At 47.0% G+C, this 17,224-nt stretch overlaps 3 protein-coding genes across 7 annotated transcripts in view; 2 read left to right on the forward strand and 1 right to left on the reverse strand.

Annotated features, from left to right (window-relative positions):
- Positions 1-4,854, forward strand: part of DDX42 (DEAD-box helicase 42) — a 45,292-nt gene extending 40,438 nt beyond the window's left edge. For all 3 annotated transcript variants that reach the window (XM_036757996.1, XM_036757995.1, XM_036757997.1), the window contains 2 exons: positions 2,301-2,402; positions 3,162-4,854. In XM_036757996.1, the coding sequence (XP_036613891.1) occupies positions 2,301-2,402; positions 3,162-3,878 (819 nt within the window). In that variant the 3' untranslated portion in view covers positions 3,879-4,854. The remainder of the gene's footprint in view (positions 1-2,300; positions 2,403-3,161) is intronic.
- A 170-nt stretch (positions 4,855-5,024) lies between these two features.
- FTSJ3 (FtsJ RNA 2'-O-methyltransferase 3) lies at positions 5,025-12,659 on the reverse strand. Its single transcript, XM_036758075.1, has 20 exons — positions 12,420-12,659; positions 12,229-12,334; positions 11,799-11,845; positions 11,630-11,709; positions 10,724-10,823; positions 10,453-10,647; positions 10,226-10,341; positions 10,015-10,119; positions 9,818-9,918; positions 9,455-9,535; positions 9,213-9,353; positions 8,613-8,748; positions 7,302-7,489; positions 7,018-7,135; positions 6,602-6,870; positions 6,343-6,431; positions 6,151-6,250; positions 5,874-6,057; positions 5,690-5,784; positions 5,025-5,459 (listed from the first exon to the last, which is right to left on the reverse strand). Exons 1-20 carry the CDS (start codon positions 12,484-12,486, stop codon positions 5,264-5,266), a joined length of 2,514 nt encoding a protein of 837 aa, XP_036613970.1. The 5' UTR covers positions 12,487-12,659; the 3' UTR covers positions 5,025-5,263.
- Positions 12,660-13,083: 424 nt separating this feature from the next.
- Positions 13,084-17,202, forward strand: PSMC5 (proteasome 26S subunit, ATPase 5). 3 transcript variants are annotated; one of them, XM_036755023.1, is made up of 12 exons: positions 13,084-13,187; positions 13,607-13,681; positions 14,473-14,542; positions 15,108-15,205; positions 15,406-15,462; positions 15,546-15,776; positions 15,940-16,066; positions 16,165-16,355; positions 16,452-16,550; positions 16,644-16,754; positions 16,864-16,950; positions 17,091-17,202. In XM_036755023.1, exons 1-12 carry the CDS (start codon positions 13,164-13,166, stop codon positions 17,142-17,144), a joined length of 1,224 nt encoding a protein of 407 aa, XP_036610918.1. In that variant the 5' UTR covers positions 13,084-13,163; the 3' UTR covers positions 17,145-17,202. The 3 variants fall into 3 exon arrangements, with proteins under 3 accessions (XP_036610918.1, XP_036610919.1, XP_036610917.1); XM_036755024.1 differs by having other exon boundaries at positions 13,129-13,187; positions 13,610-13,681; XM_036755022.1 differs by having other exon boundaries at positions 13,160-13,187; positions 13,569-13,681.
- Positions 17,203-17,224: the final 22 nt, after the last annotated feature.

Here is a 17,224-nt window from a genome sequence, read left to right on the forward strand (position 1 = left end):
AAGGAAATTCAGAGCAAAATGAAGTGCTCATGATGTTCACATGGGGAAGTGGTTACCAATAAAGGGAGTCTTGGGGGTTAGAGGAGGGTAGCATTGAGCAAGTAGTGGGGTGCATTGAAAAGTGAGCTCATTTTGGAATTGGAATTGGGTTCAAATCCCTGTCACATACTACTGCTTATGTGGCTTTGGGCAAGTCACACGAGACAAAAGTACACTGGCTTTGGGGTGAGAGGACCTGGTTTAAGTCTCACCACCTCTGATCTTTACTCTCGATAGGTCTCAGTTTCTTCATATTTGAAATGAAGGGATTGCACTAGATGCTAAGTTAACTTCTAGTTCTTAAATCTTATTTAGTTTGGTCTTTAAAAGATTGGTAAGGAATCACTAGACAAGGAAAGGGGAACATTCTGGCAAAAGAATAGTAGGAAGAAAGGTCCTGTTCTGGAGACAGAAAGGCCAGTTTGGGTGAAACTTAATGATTAGATTGAAAGTATCTAACATTCATATGATACTTACAAGATTTACAAGGTACTTTGCTCATATTACCTCATTCAATCCTCACAACAGTCCTGTGAGTGAAGTAGGTGCTATTGTGTCCATTTTACAGATGAGGAAACTAAGTCTGAAAAAAGTTGTGGGTTTAGCTTGCAGAGGGCCTTGGATGTTAGGCACGGGAGGTTGAACTTTGTTCAGGAGGAGATAGGGAGCCACTCAAGGCTAAGCAGAGAGTGACAGGGTCAGATCTATGCATAAGGATTTCGAGTATGGTAGTAGTTTGAAGACTAGATTGTCAGGAAGTATGAAGAGCTCTTCAGGTAGGTTCTTTTAGGAATCCAGGTGGGTGGTAATGAGAGCCTGGACTGAGGCGGAGCTGTATGTAAAAGCTGTTTCACCAGTGGATTAACAGGCCTTGATAGCCGAGGGGGAAAGAGGGTCAGGCAAATAGTGACATCTGATATAGTGGGTTACAGCTGTGGGCCTGGAGCTTGGAACAAAGATCGGATTTGGGGATAATTTGTGGAGTCTTCTCTATAAAGGCAGATTAAGCTTTGAAAGTTAATGAGATTGCAAAAGAGTATAAAGAAGAAAATTGAAGACAAAACTCAGTGGGTCAGAATAGAGTGAAGTCGGAGAACTAGGTTATAGTGTTTGTGAAATGAAGGAAGAAAAAAATATCTGGTGATCAAAAATGCTTGATGCGAAAGAGAAATCAAGGGTGATGACTTATGGATCATCAGTGAAAGCACAGCTGAGGTTAAGTAATGTGAATTTTTAATGAGTAAAATCAACTCAGCTTAACAGCACACACATTTACTAAGCCTGGCTGTGCTGCTAGCTGTGGGGACACAGAAAGAAATGCCACAGTCCCTCCCCTCAGAGAACTTAAATTCTAAGGCAATGGCCAGCGAAGCGAAGCGACTCTAGATGTGAGCTAGTGTAATATTAAAGTAGTAACTCGTGTGCAAAGCTGGCTATTGGGGCATCTGAAACCAGAGTTGGAAAGATAAGTGAAAAGAAAGGGAATGACTTGGAGGAACAGGGGTCATGCTAAGAATGAGAGGTTGATTTAATGTGAGTGGAACATGTATAAAGGTGATAAGCAGAGGGCGTAATTTCCAATTCTTAATCGGTTCCATGAGGTTGAGGAATTATGACCAGGTTGCTAGAAGGTTTGTTAGCATGGATATTTCAGTCCCCAAGCATTTTGGCAGGGGAATAAGATAGATAAATGGTGAGCCAAGCATGAAAGTCACTGAGAAAATTGTATGCATCATGCTTCCTAGGGAGCTGGTTAGGACTGCTCAGAAAGTTGTTTTGGAGCTTGTTACTAAAAACATGTCTAAGTGGAACCAGCTTCTTCTATTTTTTTCTTGAGACATGGGCTGGGGGGAACAGCCATTGCCAAGTTCCAGCCTTACCATGTAATTGAACTCGTATTCTGCATTTTCTGGTACTTGGAGGTAGCAGACAATGAGTGGAAACTGTTTTGTTCCTTAGCCTGAAGCCTAGAGAATATTACCTCCTACTAACCAGCTCTGTTGCTTATTGTCACTCATGTTCCTTAGCCAGCACAAAAGCTACCTAAACGTCTAGTCATCTCTCCCAGGTATATCTCCTTTTAGCCCTAGGAAATAGATGCCCGTTATGTTCTTAAGCTCTTTTGCTGCCTCTTTTCTCTTAAAGGTAGAAGTAAACTTCCCCATAGTATTGCTTAGCAGCCCCAACCCTGATTCCCCATTGAGATGAGGTCTGGGTTTTTCAGCAGTTCTTACATCATCTTGGGTGTCTTTACTCCCTAGGACCGAGGAAATAACAGCAACGTGATGAGTAACTATGAGGCCTACAAGCCCTCCACAGGGGCCATGGGAGACCGCCTGACTGCGATGAAAGCAGCTTTCCAGGTCTGACATTCAGCTTTGGCACTCTGGGGAGAACTCCCTATTATAGCAATAAAAAGAACAGAAGGCATGGGTGGTAGAAGAAGATATTTCCAAAGCAGCAACTGCCATGCTTCTTTAGTTAAGGCCAGTTTGCTCTGATGTGATTTTGAATCCATTTTTCCCTAAATGAGCTGGGCACTTAGGTATGTGAACCTGATTCTAGGCTTGGGGGTTCTTGACTTTTGTGTCATAGAACCCATTAGAACTCTGATGAAGCCTATGGACCCTTTCTCAGAAAATGTTTTCTAAAAATTTAGTATATTAGATCACAAAGGAAATCAACTGTATTGAAATAAAGTTGTCAAAAACAAACAAAAAAAAGTTCAAGGACATCCAGGTTAAGAGCCTGTGCTCCAGACTCTTCTGTTCTAGTTTATTTCCTGGGTTCACTAAATCCCAACTGTTGTGTATGAATAGAGATATACTTTGATATGACAGATTTTGTTCTGACCATATCACCTGTAAAGTGAATTTGCACACATTAAGAATGGTTTCCTCAGTGATTCCCATTTAAAATGGGATTTAAAGTAGAGATGAAGATTGGGCCTATTCTTCTCTTCCCATTCACTCAGCACATGGGAGGAAGAGCAGAGTAGAATATCATCAGGGTTGATAGAGCTCTGCTGCACATATAGAATTGTTATACTCTGTATCTATCCCTTTATTCATTTTCTCTGAATTTTGTCTCACTCATAAATGTACTCTTTCTTTCTCTTATAGTCGCAGTACAAGAGCCATTTTGTGGCTGCCAGTTTAAGCAACCAGAAGGCTGGGAGCTCTGCTGCTGGGGCAAGTGGGTGGACCAGTGCAGGGAGCTTGAATTCAGTCCCAAGTAATTCAGCCCAACAGGGCCATGCCAATTCTGACAGCCCCATTGCCACTGCTGCCAAGAGCATCCCGGGCTTTGCCAGTGCTGGGAACCTCAGCAGTGTTCCAGGAGGGTACTCACCTACTGGAAGCCAGGGTCTCAACAACTCAGCCTCTGGGAGCAACAGTCGAGAAGGACTTGGTGGTGGCAGTGGTAATGGGAATAGGGAGCGATACCCAGAGAACCGAGGTAGCAGTCGTCATAGCCATGGAGACAGTGGTAATCGCCATGGTGATGGTCCACGTCATGGAGATGGCCGTCATGGTGATGGGTACCGCCATCCAGAAAGCAGTGGCCGGCATGGAGATGGTCACCGGCACGGAGAGAACAGACATGGGAGTGGCGGTCGACATGGGGAAAGCCGGGTTGGGAATGATGGTCGGAATGGAGAGAGCAGGAAAGAGGCTTGTGGCCGTGAGAGCAAGACAGATGGCAGGACGGACAACAGGATGGACGGCAGGATGGACAACAGGATGGACGGCAAGACGGACTTGAAGACAGACAAGACAGCAGATGGCTTTGCTGTGCCTGAGCCACCCAAACGCAAGAAGAGTCGATGGGACAGTTAGAGGGTGTGTGCAAAAGCATGAAACGGAATGGGTGGAGTGTTATTTTTTTTTTTTAAGGATTTCTTCTTCATAAATGGCTGTGTCCTGGGGGATAAATTGGGGCCCATAAATCTGAGATGCAAAGATCCTCGGCTCCTAAGGGACATCAGTAGCCAGGGCCTAGAAATAAGACCCCTTCTTTAGAATCATTTTTCTTAAGCTTCCTTTGAAGCTGCTTTGGTCCTCATTGTGTGTTGAACCCTCATGTTTCAGCAGGGCCCTAGCCACAGGGAGAGCTAGAGCTCTGGCTAGGATGGAGCTTCTGGTATGTTCTGAGAGACTTAAGAGCTGTTAGGCAGCCATCCATCTGTTCCTGAAATCCTATTTAGGTGTGGAGGGGCCAGTTCAGGTTGTCCTGAAAGCTAACTGTGGAGTACAGGTCTGTGCTCTGTAGTTTAGTTTTGTTTTGGTTTTCTTCCGACTCCTGACAGATTTTCTTCTCTTTTCCAGTGGCCAGGTTAAGGGTTAGTGTGAGGTGGGCAGGCTCTCTGCACTGAGTTTGGGATTCCACAAATGGCAGCAGGCAGGCACAACCTTGGAAGTTTCGGATGAGGTTACAGGTGTGCCAGGTCATTTGGGAAATAGTACTTTGGCTCCTCAGCCACAAACCTTCAGATATGCGGGAGAGTGGGAAGCTGTCCCTGACAGGTTGTGCCCAGAGCTATTGTGATTGGAAAGTATTCTGGAAATTGTTCCCTAGGCCTAAGATGTTTCTTAATTAAAAATAAACCTCAGCAGTTTTTAAAATCTGATTTCATTGTATATTACCTTTTTTTTTTTTACTTTTGCCACAATAACCTTTTTTGCTGAAATGATTTGTTTTCATCTTGTTTATAAAAGTATCCAGAACTACCAGATTTTGTGACACTTGTGAAGGTTTCTTTCAGATGTGCATTCCTTTTTGCTTGCTCTAGTAAATGTTTTATTACTGGGAGTATGCCTGGTGTGTGTCTCATTATGTCAGATTCAGACTTATTATGACTGTGAAGACTTTCTTAGTTTTTCACAAGTTCCTTGCCAGCTCTGGTCTCGGGACCGTGCTTCAGGTGGTAAGGAGGAGCCTGAATTAGTATAGGAAAGACCCTGTTACAGATCAGAGAAACAGGGTTAAACTTCTCAATGTTGCCCTTTAATTTTTTGTTTACCTTTTTTCCCCACATGTCCTTTCATGAGGGAACAGCACAGCACATTGGTCAAACTGACCATTACCAGAAAATCATTAACCACAGAGGGCTTAATTTGAGCAGTTTTCTCTTTCTACAGAAAAATGAGGCAAGTTTGAAACTAAGATATGCTTGGTCCTAAGGAGAGGAAATGGTTGTTTTCCACAATCCTTCTGGGGCCTTTCACTTCTTCCTCCGGCCTTTGTGCCGCTGTTCCTTACGTTGCTGTGCCCTTAGGTCCTTCTTCATCCGTGTGTCCACCACTTTAAAGTGACCTTTGACGCCAGCTGGTCGTCGGACTTTTCGGCCCACACCTTTTTTAGCCACAACATAGGTAACTTGGCGTTTCTCCTTGCCAAGCCCAGCCTTCTTGTAGAGGCTGCAAAGGGAAGATGCAAATTGAAAACCTCCTGCCAACACTTTCTGTCATAGTACTACGGCTTTAAATTTCTAATGTGGGAAAAGCAATAGATAAAACCCACTTAAAATCTCGGGGGGGGGGGGTCCTCAATATATTTTTAAGAGTAAATGGATCCCAAGACCAAAAATTCATGTTCTAGACCCAATAACCCAACGTCTTATTACACACCCCACTTAGCTTCACTTCACCTTCGCAACTGGGCCATCTTTTCCCGCTCAGAGATATCCACTGTATTCACCACGGCCTCTGCCTTCCGCTTAGTCTGCTCCATTTTCTTTAACATCTGTGGATAGAATCCTTGATTACATGACTGCCTTTGGAGGAAAACCATCAGGCTGCTTGGCTGCCTCAGAAAGCACGCCTATTACTCACTCTACGTTTCTTTCGGGCCTTGGCCTCAGCCACTTTCTTGATGGGCCGGGCATTGATTTCACGCCAGCGTTTCCGGTATTCCTCCACTGTCTTCTTATCTAGAGGCAGTGGCCGAATTCGGTGCTGCTTTTCGTCCTGCACAAACCACTCGGGGAGGTCCCCTTCCTCCTCGTTATATGTATATCTGATGAAAAAAGAGTACCCATTTACCCAATGCTTTCTAAAGTAGCTGTCCATTCACCTAGAGCCTGTCCTCCAAAATTCCTACTCTTCATACCTGCTAAAGGAGTCATCCACAAGGTCCCGCCGTGCCTTCCGGGAAGAGGCAATCATGGCACCTAAGGCTAGACCTTCTGGATCCAGTATCCGGCGTTTGACTAAGGGAACAGATTTTTTAGAGTTCAGTACCCAACAAAGCATCCTAGAATGCCCCTACCCACCTTACCAAGCAGGACCCTGGCCCTCTTACCTGGGTCCTCAATAGGCACTACCACAAACCCATCATCGGGCTCCATCGAACGGCCTCGCTTCTTACCTCGGGGACCTTTACTGAATTTTCTATTAAAAAGGAAAGAAAGCATGAGCCCAGCTTCTCCCTACTAATCAAATCCCCTTCCCCTGCAGGACAAAGGAAGTATTTGAAAAATGAGCAGGAACTATGGTAGGGAATCAATCAATCCTCTCCCAGTTTCTACTGCGTCCTGCTCCATCACCATGAGGCCCCTCACCCCTCATCTTCACTGCTGCTGCTATCACTGTCTGAGGTGCTGTCCTCTTCCTCCTCTCCAGCAGAAGTAGCTGCCTTTGCCTCCACAGGTGGCTTTCCTTCTGTGCTGGTGAATTGGGCCTGAGGCTGGGAAGGCAGTTCTTCCCTCCTTGAACTTGGAGGCTTCTGTTGGTGTTTCTGTTTTTCTTTACGTCGGTTCTCATACAACAGTTGAGCCTGGCTTATCTCTAGGGCCTGATCTTCATCATCTTCAATCCCAGCAAAACCACCCTGCACCAAGGTAGGGCAACTTAAGAATTCAGGAATGGGGATGGAAACAAGCAGTCCTTTCCCTCCTCCACCTCATCCCATCATTACTAATCCTGAAACCAGACCAGATCCCCTTCTCATAGTTCCCGCACCTGGTCTTCCACTTACTTTGGAAAACCACAGGTTGGTTTGTTCTTCCCGCAGGACAGCCTTTTCCTCCAGTGGCACCAAAAGAGGGTTTTCTTGTTCTTCCTCCTCCTCTTGCTGCTGCTCCGCAAACTTCACACTGTGGACCCAGAAATGGATCACAGGGGAACTTAAGCCTGCAGGCTCTCATAGATTCCCACACTAATTCTTACAATTATAGACACCTCCATGGAACTCCTCCATATTTCCTCCTCCATATAATAGGATCATAGGATTTAAAGCAGAAAGAAAACATCTGGGCTCACCGTTTTTGAGATGGAGGAGCTCCATATCCCTTAACTCCTGCTAATTCCTCAGGGTCCAGGTCACTGGCCAGAGATTCGTTATCAGCATCCTCATCCTCTTCATCAGACAAATAGATATCACTCTCTGGTTCCTCCAACAGGAATTTGTCTGCAGCCCCCATATTTCCTTGTGCCACTTCCTGTAGTAGCTGTGATTTAATGTAAAACAGGCCAAGGCTTATCAAAATGATGCTTTTACATTTTCAAAGTGCTATGTCTCCAATTTATATCCATAATCTCATTCTGGAAAACTTACTACTCCATGTGGTTTTACCTTAAACAGTGGAAATCTTACTTCTGCAACTTACACTTAAGACTCCTTAGTTTTGCCCTCTGTGGCCAAGTAGAACAAGTCTAGTACTTCCATAGAACAACTCTTTAAATACTTGTAAACAAACATATATCATATATCCCCTAGGTCTTCTCATCTATCCAGTCCTCAGCATACAGCCTGGTCTCCAAGTCCCCTCGCTGGCCTGGTTGCACGACCCTGCAACATTTTTCCTAAGATGTGGCACTCAAAACGAAATAAGGTACTCCAGATACGGTCTGCATAACTCAGCATGCACCAGGAAGATTTATCACACCTCCCTTGTTCTGGAGGCACAATAAATGACATTCAATGAAACCTGAAATTTGGGTGTCTTGTCTTACTGTTGACTCACAGTGATCTTACAATCTACTGGAGTCCTCGCCTTGGATCTTTTGTGTGATCTGGCCCTATCTTACTACAGCAGAGTTTATGACACTACATGCAGGAGCTGGAATTTAAAAGGGAGGAGTGTAGTATTAGATTTAGCACATGCCTCATTCTCCCAGTGTTGTGTCATTGCAGATCTCAGAAGCACACCTCTATCCAAGTCACTGATAAAAATGCTCAACAGCACGGGGTCAAAGGCAGACAGATCCTTGAGGCCACTCTAGTAAAGGCCTTCCAAGTTTTGCTGAGGAGCAAACATTACCAAATTCAGTAAGCAAGTCTGTGTTCCCCACCCTAATCCGTGTAAGCTTTCTATCCCCCTTTCTAGCCCTCGTCTTTCCAGACTTAAGAAGCACCATTCTTTCAATCTCTCCTCACAGAGCTTACGATACCATTTAGATGCATGGTAGAGACCCAGCACGAGAATCCACGTTTCCTAACTCCTAGTCCTGTGCTTTTTCACAATCTATAATCACAAGTTACAAAGTCAACAGTTGAACAAGGCGAGGGGAACGTGCAGTCCGTGATCTCCGTGTATGCTAAGCAGCCCTAAAATTCCCCCTCTAGCCCACCTGGTGGCCTCGGATTGTCCGCAGGGAGAACATCCCGGTTTCACCATCATCGGCGATGGACACTCCAGGCAGATCCATCTTCAGCTCCACACGTTCCCGTTGCTTCCTCTGCTCCTGAAGCAGCTTTTTTTTCTTCCTGGATAGTGAACGTGGGGTCAACTCTAGTGAACTCCAGCCACATACATAACGAGAGTTCTAGACCTTCCTATGTCAGCCAAGTCTCCAAGGCTGCTTTTCCAAAGCCCACAACCCTCTCCTACATCTGCTGCCTCTAAAGTCAAGAACCTGGAGACAGCCAAATCTAGGATGTTATAAACATGGTATGAGCCATACATGGAAAACTGCTGAACTACATTTGAAAACGGAACCTGTGTCTTACAACGAAGACCCAAAGCCTACAGGAGACAATAACAAATTCAACCTGATCACACAAAATGTTTCACAGCATTTACTTCATAGCAATTTTCTGACTTTTACACGCATTTGTAAAAAGTGGAATTTTCTTTTTAAAAAAAGTGTCTTAAAACTTTGTGTCCTGGGATAGCTCTCTGCCCTTCCAATTTGTCAGGCCCTAACTCTGTCACCAGTTCCTTCTCTCACCTTTTCAGCTCTGCTACTTCCTGGGCCTTCATTTCTGCAAGAGCCCTGTCCAAATCTTCCTCATCATCTTCAGCAGCAACTGTTGTCTTTTTTCCTCCTCCTTCTTGCTCTTCCTCTTCCTCCTCTTCTCCAGAGCTAAGGCTGGAACAGAGATAAGACAGATGAATGAAGGCACATTCAATCTCATTAGCCCTCTCCCAATCTTCCTTGAATCTTATGCTCTACCTTGTTCCTCAGCTTACCTGATGTCCAGTGCCTTTGCTTGATCTTTTAGCTTCTTGGCCACAAATCGACGAAGCTTTGTCCTCCAGTTCAGCAGGGACCTGTTCCAAAAGCCCTGTTACTGACCATCCCACCCTATCATCATCAAATGCCTCACTGAAGGCATCAGACTTACCTATTCAGATACCAAGATCACAAAATAAATGAAAATCAATGCTTTGTCCTGAACCCCAATTTCTGGGACAAAGGTTTCCTATTATAAGAAAGGCATCAGTTACCACCTGCTCCTCAAGTCTCCTTGAGCCCTACTCCATCTCCTGCACACTCAGGCTTGCCCCCAAGGTCCTTCCCAGTCTCATAGTTTGAGATGTTCGCCCTAGTACCTGAGCTCCTTTCGCCCCAGCACTTTGATGTCCTGGCAGTACACCTTCACATCCTCACTAGTGGCTGGATGCTGCTCCAGTTCCTTATCGTCCAGTATGATCTGCTCAGTAAGGAAGGAGATGAATTAGAAAAGACTAAACTTCCTAGATGGGTCAGGGCAACTCTTCCTCATGTTTCTTTAATCCTGGACACTCACCTCACTAGCTTTGGATAGGAAGTCAACAGGGTTGGCAGCTCGGAGAAAGTCAGTAATGGAGACCCGGTGATAGAGGGTGAGGTCACCCTCAGCATAACCCTCAGCCTAGAGGACAGGAAAGAAACACAGAACAGACAGAGGAATCCCCTTTGAGGTATTTTCAATGATTCTCAGAGAATCTTCTTCTCCCTCTTCTCTTCCACCTACATACCTTGGGCTTCTTCTTGGTTACCAATTCACTCACAGTCTTGGCCTGAACTTCAACCTCTTTAAAGGCAAATTTGGGGTCAAAGAATTTACTGTCAATCTTATCAGGAGCCAGGAAACCTGGAAAGAAGTATACAGAGAAAAGAAAAAAGATGAGAACAGACTCTGAAAGGGGAAAAAAAAGAGGGCTTAGGAGAGGAGTAGGATATATAGGGATAAAAGAGAACTCACCCTGGCACACCACAAAGATCTCTGCAGATTCCTGGCGGGAGGCTTGGGGCTTAGTGGCCTGGACATGGCGAAACAGCTGCTGGAAAATCCAGAGAAGGGGCTGGTAGTCACGAGAGCGAAAAACCTTAGTGATAAAGCAGCCACCACGTGCCAGGAAATCACAAGCCAGACGGAGTGCCATCAAGGTCAGGTGGGCTGAGGGGAATCAAGACTTGTCAGCTAGAATGCTCAGTGTCTGTGAATAGTCCCAGCCCCAATTCTCTTTAGGCACCTTGTGAGTAGGCATCATGGACCCAGCTAGCCCCTACATTAGGGGCCCCATCATTGAGCACAACATCAACCTTCCAAGTCTTCAGCTCCTTCCTGAGAGCCTGGAAAAGGGAAACAGAATGTCACATCTCCTTTCTAAACTCTAGCTCTTCCCTATGGCCTAGCCCATTTCAAGGGCTCGACAAATGCTTTTACTTGAACCAAGCAACATATGAGGGACATGAATATGGGGACTGACAAAAGCCGAGGATGACATATAAAACTAGTCTGGATGCTATGTCATGGTTTACAGGGTTCAAAATCATCTCCTTCTTACATATTTGCATTTCTCACAACTCAAGAAATCTATGATGACAAATCTAATCATTTACAGTGACCACATAGACCCGATTCCAGCCACTATTCACTTATCACTTCCCCCAACCCCAACCTCTACTTCCCCATGCCCCTACCAGAAACCAATTCATCCCCAGAACACCCTTACAAATGCACATGCCCCTCCCCACATTGATGGCTGCTTTCAATTACTGTAACTAGGCTTCGCTCTAGCCATGCATTGCTTCACTCTCTCCATCATCCTCACAGAGGCCAAACCCTGGAACGTGCCACTACAGGGATCATCGTCAATTTGTATTTGTATCCCTGGTGCCTGGCACAAGGTAAGCGTTTAACGAATGCTTCTTCCTTCACTTAGCCAAAGTTCTCACTCCTATGCAAGGGTTCCCAAAAGTGGGAGTCAGGGAGTGGAAATGAGGATAGTGGTTTAGTATCCCCAAATAAGCCACCAGCAGAGAGCGATGACAAGGTACGAAGGCATGGGAAGGAAGGGTGTCCCCAAATAAGCCACTGACAGAGTGATGACTGGGTATGAAGGCGTGGGAAGGAAGAGTAAGGGGCAAGGGCTTACTTGGCGGCATCTTTCAGTTGTGATATCCTCTTGAAGCGTAACCACATTGGGAATGGGCTTGATTGGAACCAGGTCCACTCCTAGAAAAAACACCGTGAGATCCCAGCTACTACAGGGAAGACAGTCAGAATCCCAAACTCCCCACCCCAAGCGGCACCTCGACACTCACCCACAATGAGGCTGGACACTGGCATGAACTTGGAAGCCACCTGCAGCCTGGAGAATTAAAGAGAGCAGTTAAACAACACTGGAAAGTTCTTTTCTCCTTCCCTTGTATGTAAAGAAACTCGTTTCTGTCACCTCTATGGGAAGTGTTGTTTGGGGTGTTTTTTTTTTGGGGGGGTGGGGGTAAAGGGGGAGAGTAAGGCAGTTTGCAACCTGTCAGGTTAAATCCCTTTTGTCAGTTCCATTTCTAGCCCCACGACGGGTGCTGGGAGGGGAGGGTGGGGACAAATGAAAATAACCAAATGCCAGGAGAACAACCCAACCCCCAGGAAATGCCCGGCCTAACCGCAGGGGGTGGTAATCAAAGGGTACGGAAGGGAGGGCTTCCCGGAGGCGATGATGAGATCCCCAAGGATGCGGCCGCAGCCACTCACCATCCCCCCGGCGCCGCGCACAGGTCCAGCAAGGCCCGGGCTTTCTGTAAGAACTGGAAGCGGCGGTTCAGCTGGATCAGCTTGAAGGCGGAGCGAGAACGAAAGCCTGGGGAAGGAAAGGGGCCGAGTGAGCGGGGCCGGAGGCCGGGACGACGGATGCCCGAAAAGCCCGAGGATTCCTACAAACTCACCGGTCTCCTTGGCCAGGTGGTAGAACTTGTCCCGCCGGCTCTTCCCGACTTTGCCCTTCTTTCCCATGGCTCTGGATGGGGGGGTCCCCTCAGTGTGGCTGGGGAGAAGATTCGGGGCACCCTTTCCCGGCGCTCACCGCCGCATCTAGGGAGAAACCGCTTTCAGAGGTCCACAAGAACCTAAACCCAAACTTTTGGGGGCACGTGTAGGCTGGGGACGCACTTCCTCCTTCTTCCGTCGCCTTTGCTCTTACGTAATGACTCCGCCCCTTCAGCCATCTTGAGTTTGCGGATAAAGATTTTTGTAGCTGTTTTAGTTTGTTGTTGTTTTTGATAGGGTGGTTGGACTTCACAATAGGGCGGGACTTTCAAGGTGATCTGATCCAATCCCCTTGCTGCTATGGAAGTCAGAGACGGGAAGTGACGTCTCCAAGCTCTCCGCCCTGGATTTCCGTAAAAATAAAACTAAGACTCAGAGTGGGTGACGGAGCAATAGAAGCCAATTATCAAAGGAAGTGTTTGGGAGGAGCACTTTCAGGTCACTTCATCCATTCGCACTCCGAAATGGCCAGACGTGGATTTTCGACCTTCCCAACATGGCCTCTATCCGCGGACATTCTTGAATGAAGAGCTTCGGGTTCCTTGACCCGGAAGCTTTATTCTACGGGCCGCGGCCGCTCCCGCCCTTTTGCGCTTGCGCCCAGAACTCTCTGGGATGCCGGCATCCGGATCAGGGAAGGGAAGATGGCGCTGGACGGACCGGAGCAGGTAAGAAGGTTGCTGCGGGGCCGGGTCAGGGAGTTGTGGAGACGGATTGGGTTTGGCATTCATATCTGGACGGGGGACAAACCGAGCCCAGGTTTGGGTCCAGTGGAGGCGGGGGCCGAGCCCAAGCCGGGGCCGGTGCTACCCTACAGGCCTACGTGCTTTGTCAGCGCCGCCCCGGCCGGGTCAGGCCCGGGAACGGGGCTGGTTATACGGTCCCGAGCCCTGATCTCACGGGGCGGGGCCGCCCTCGTCCGCCCATCCCCCCCAACCCCCCGCGTGATAGGTATTCGCGCGCGTGTGTGTTGCTTTCCCGCCCGGATTGATTGTAAGCTCCCGGCGGGCTGGGAGCGAGCGCCTGCCTCACAGGTCTCTGTGCCGTAGGCACCCCCATCAAATGTTATTTGATAACACTTCTTCAGCAGATGGAGTTGGAGGAGGGCAAGGCCGGGAGTGGGCTGCGGCAGTATTACCTGTCCAAAATCGAGGAGCTGCAGGTGAGAGACGCGGGGCGAGGGATGAGCAGTCATCGTTCAACGTCACCCCGAGAGGGAATGGGATGGAGGGGGAGGGGGACAGCGGTTATCATTGGGAATGGGGGTCAGATTTGGGGGAGGGGCAAGAAAGGTCAATTTCCAGGGACCTTCTCCGTTAGGGAGGGATCCTTTGAAAGAAGGAGGGTGTCGTTGCTGGGCTCAGGAGGGAAGAGGGAAGGTATGGAAAGTTGGGCTTCCCAGATAGGGAGGGGGTTGGGTTAAAAAAAAAAAGTGAGATAAGGAAGCTCTCGAGCCTTCAGCGCGTCAAGTACTGGGAAAGACCTGTTTCTTGAGGGCTGAGCTCAAGGAAGACAGAAAACCCAGTATCCTAATTTTTAGAGGAGCTCTAAATAGAAACTGGGTGGAATGAAGACATAGCGAAGGCTGCATTCCTAAACTTCAGTGGTGGGGCTTTGATGCTTTTATAGGGGGAATAAAGTATACTGCTAATAGAAATAGGGTTAGTGGCTATGTGGTCTGCGTTAGAGGCTTCATTGTTTTAGTGAATAACTGAAGCCCTTCTTGTGAGGGCCTATATAGCTAGGGTAGAATTAGCTTGTTTTTTGGACCTTACTGAATCAGGGCAGTACTCTTGAGGGATAGAACAGGGTGGCCGTGATCAGTTTGCCAGAATCTGAAACCAGGTATAGCGGGCCTTGTTCTTCATTATAATCACGCTTACGAAATTTGGCTAGGAAGATTTTTTTTCAGCTACTTGACTATAGATTACACCTGTCTTCTGCCCACTACAGCTGATTGTGAATGACAAGAGCCAAAATCTCCGTCGTCTGCAAGCACAAAGAAATGAGCTAAATGCAAAAGGTAGGAGCCCAGCATAGTGACTGGGATTCATAGGTTCCGGGTTCTGTTTTGACTTTCTGGGTGGTACCCTTGCTACACGTCAAATATTAACAGAAACTAGCATATGATTGAGCAGCTATGTGGTGCAGTGGATAGAGTGCCAGGCCTGGAGTCAGAAAGACTCATTTTCCTGAGGTCAAATCTGGTCTCAGAAACTTACTAGTTTTGTGACCCTGGGCAAGTCACTTAACCTTTTTTGCCTCGGTTTCCTCATCTGTAAAATGAGCTGGAGAAGGAAATGGCAAATAGCTCCAGTGTCTTTGCCAAGACAACCCCAAATGGGGTCACCAAGAGTTGGACGCAACCAAAACAATTGAACAAAAGCATTGGCATTATTTTCATTTCCAAATATATTGGATACTTTTTAAGGTCAACGAAAACATCTTACGTTCTGCAACAGTGCTTGAATTAATTGAATTCCTGAGTTGGCATGGTAGTCAGGTAATTTGTGAGCTGTTTAGCAAAACATCAGCAAGAGAAAAAAAAAAAAAAAGCAAACCACTGCTCATATTTGCTTCCCATACAGTACGCCTGCTACGGGAGGAGCTGCAGCTGTTGCAGGAGCAGGGGTCCTATGTGGGGGAAGTGGTCCGAGCTATGGATAAAAAGAAAGTTTTGGTCAAGGTACGGAGTTTGACCCCAAGGGCTGAAACAGGTCTATTTACTGTATTCTTTACCCCTTAGATGGACCCTTGGGAGGGGGCAATGTCACATCTTACTGCTTGATAGATATTCTTTTAACATTCCTTGACTTTTCCTTGTTTGTACAACTTGGTACCTGGGATGGTGGCTGGTACCATTTGTAAGGCCGCTCTTCTCTCTAGGTACATCCTGAGGGGAAGTTTGTGGTGGATGTGGATAAGAACATCGACATCAATGATGTAAGTGTAGCAACTCCAGGAATAAAAGGGTTAAGGGGCTGGGGCCTGTGGGCTGTACTGTAGTGGTATCATTTTCTAACCAGGTGACACCCAATTGCCGTGTGGCCCTTCGAAATGACAGCTACACCCTGCACAAAATTCTGCCCAACAAAGTAGATCCGTTGGTGTCTTTGATGATGGTGGAAAAGGTGCCTGATTCAACCTATGAGATGATTGGCGGCCTGGACAAGCAGATTAAGGAGATCAAGGAAGTGATTGAACTGCCTGTCAAGCATCCTGAACTCTTTGAGGCACTAGGCATTGCACAGCCCAAGGTGAGGGGCAGGATTTACTGTGGGAGTCACGTTGGAGGTTCTGATCCATGCCCTTCCCAAAGAGGTTAGAGGCAGTTGTGTCTGAAAGATAGTAATTGGGATATGGGAGAATAGGGGTGGACTTTACTATGAGAGGATTGAGTTTTCGCCTACTCTACCCTAGGGTGTGTTGCTGTATGGACCTCCAGGAACTGGCAAAACTCTCTTGGCTCGGGCTGTGGCTCATCACACTGACTGCACCTTTATTCGTGTCTCAGGCTCAGAACTGGTACAGAAATTCATTGGTGAAGGTGAGCATGGTAGAAGAAGATAGTCATGAGGCAAAGCCTAGCCAGAATTCTTCCCCTGCTTTGGCACTCAAGTTTTTGACACATTTTCTGTTTTTCAGGTGCAAGAATGGTACGGGAGTTGTTTGTTATGGCCCGAGAACATGCCCCCTCCATCATCTTCATGGATGAGATTGACTCCATTGGTTCCTCACGGCTAGAAGGTGGCTCTGGGGGGGACAGTGAAGTACAGCGAACGATGCTAGAGCTGCTCAACCAACTGGATGGCTTTGAAGCCACTAAAAATATCAAGGTGGGAAGGATTCTGGTTGGAGCGGGTAGAGGAGAAGAAAGGGGTAGAACCTAGCCTACAAAAGAATAAAGACATGAGCCCTCTTCCTTCTCACAGGTTATCATGGCCACCAACAGAATTGACATCCTGGACTCTGCTCTACTTCGCCCTGGTAGAATTGACAGGAAGATTGAGTTCCCGCCCCCTAATGAGGAGGTTGGTGGTAGAGAGCAACCAGGGGAAAGTGTAGCTGCCTAAGAGGGGGAGAGTATGGTGCTCAAGGCTTCCCTCTCCTCTCTACCACTACAGGCACGATTGGATATCTTGAAGATTCATTCTCGAAAAATGAACCTGACTCGAGGTATCAACCTTCGGAAAATTGCAGAGCTCATGCCTGGGGCGTCAGGAGCTGAAGTGAAGGTAACCTAGAGTGCATGTGAAGGGAAGGATGTTTTTAGGAGCTGTGATCTGACAGGCCTTTTAAGACGATGTCATTGTGTCTTTTATTCATCTTACTTTCTGTGTACAGGGTGTGTGCACAGAAGCTGGAATGTATGCCCTTCGAGAAAGGCGTGTCCATGTCACCCAGGAAGACTTTGAGATGGCAGTAGCCAAGGTAAAGAGCCTGTAATTGGGGGAGGTGGGAAGCCATGATACACTCTGACCTGGTTTGCCCCTTTCTGGGCTGTAACTTTGGTAAAGAGAGATAGGACCAGGTTGGGCCCTATCATAACAGTCTATCATTTCTTCTTTCAGGTCATGCAAAAAGATAGTGAGAAGAACATGTCCATCAAGAAACTATGGAAATGAAGTGGTCAGCCTTATGTCTCCCAAATAAAGCTCACTGGGACAGTTAGTTCTCCTACAATTCTAGTCTTTGCTACCTTCAT

Source organism: Trichosurus vulpecula, chromosome 4 (genome assembly GCF_011100635.1).
Source record: "Trichosurus vulpecula isolate mTriVul1 chromosome 4, mTriVul1.pri, whole genome shotgun sequence".
NCBI lineage: Eukaryota > Metazoa > Chordata > Mammalia > Diprotodontia > Phalangeridae > Trichosurus > Trichosurus vulpecula.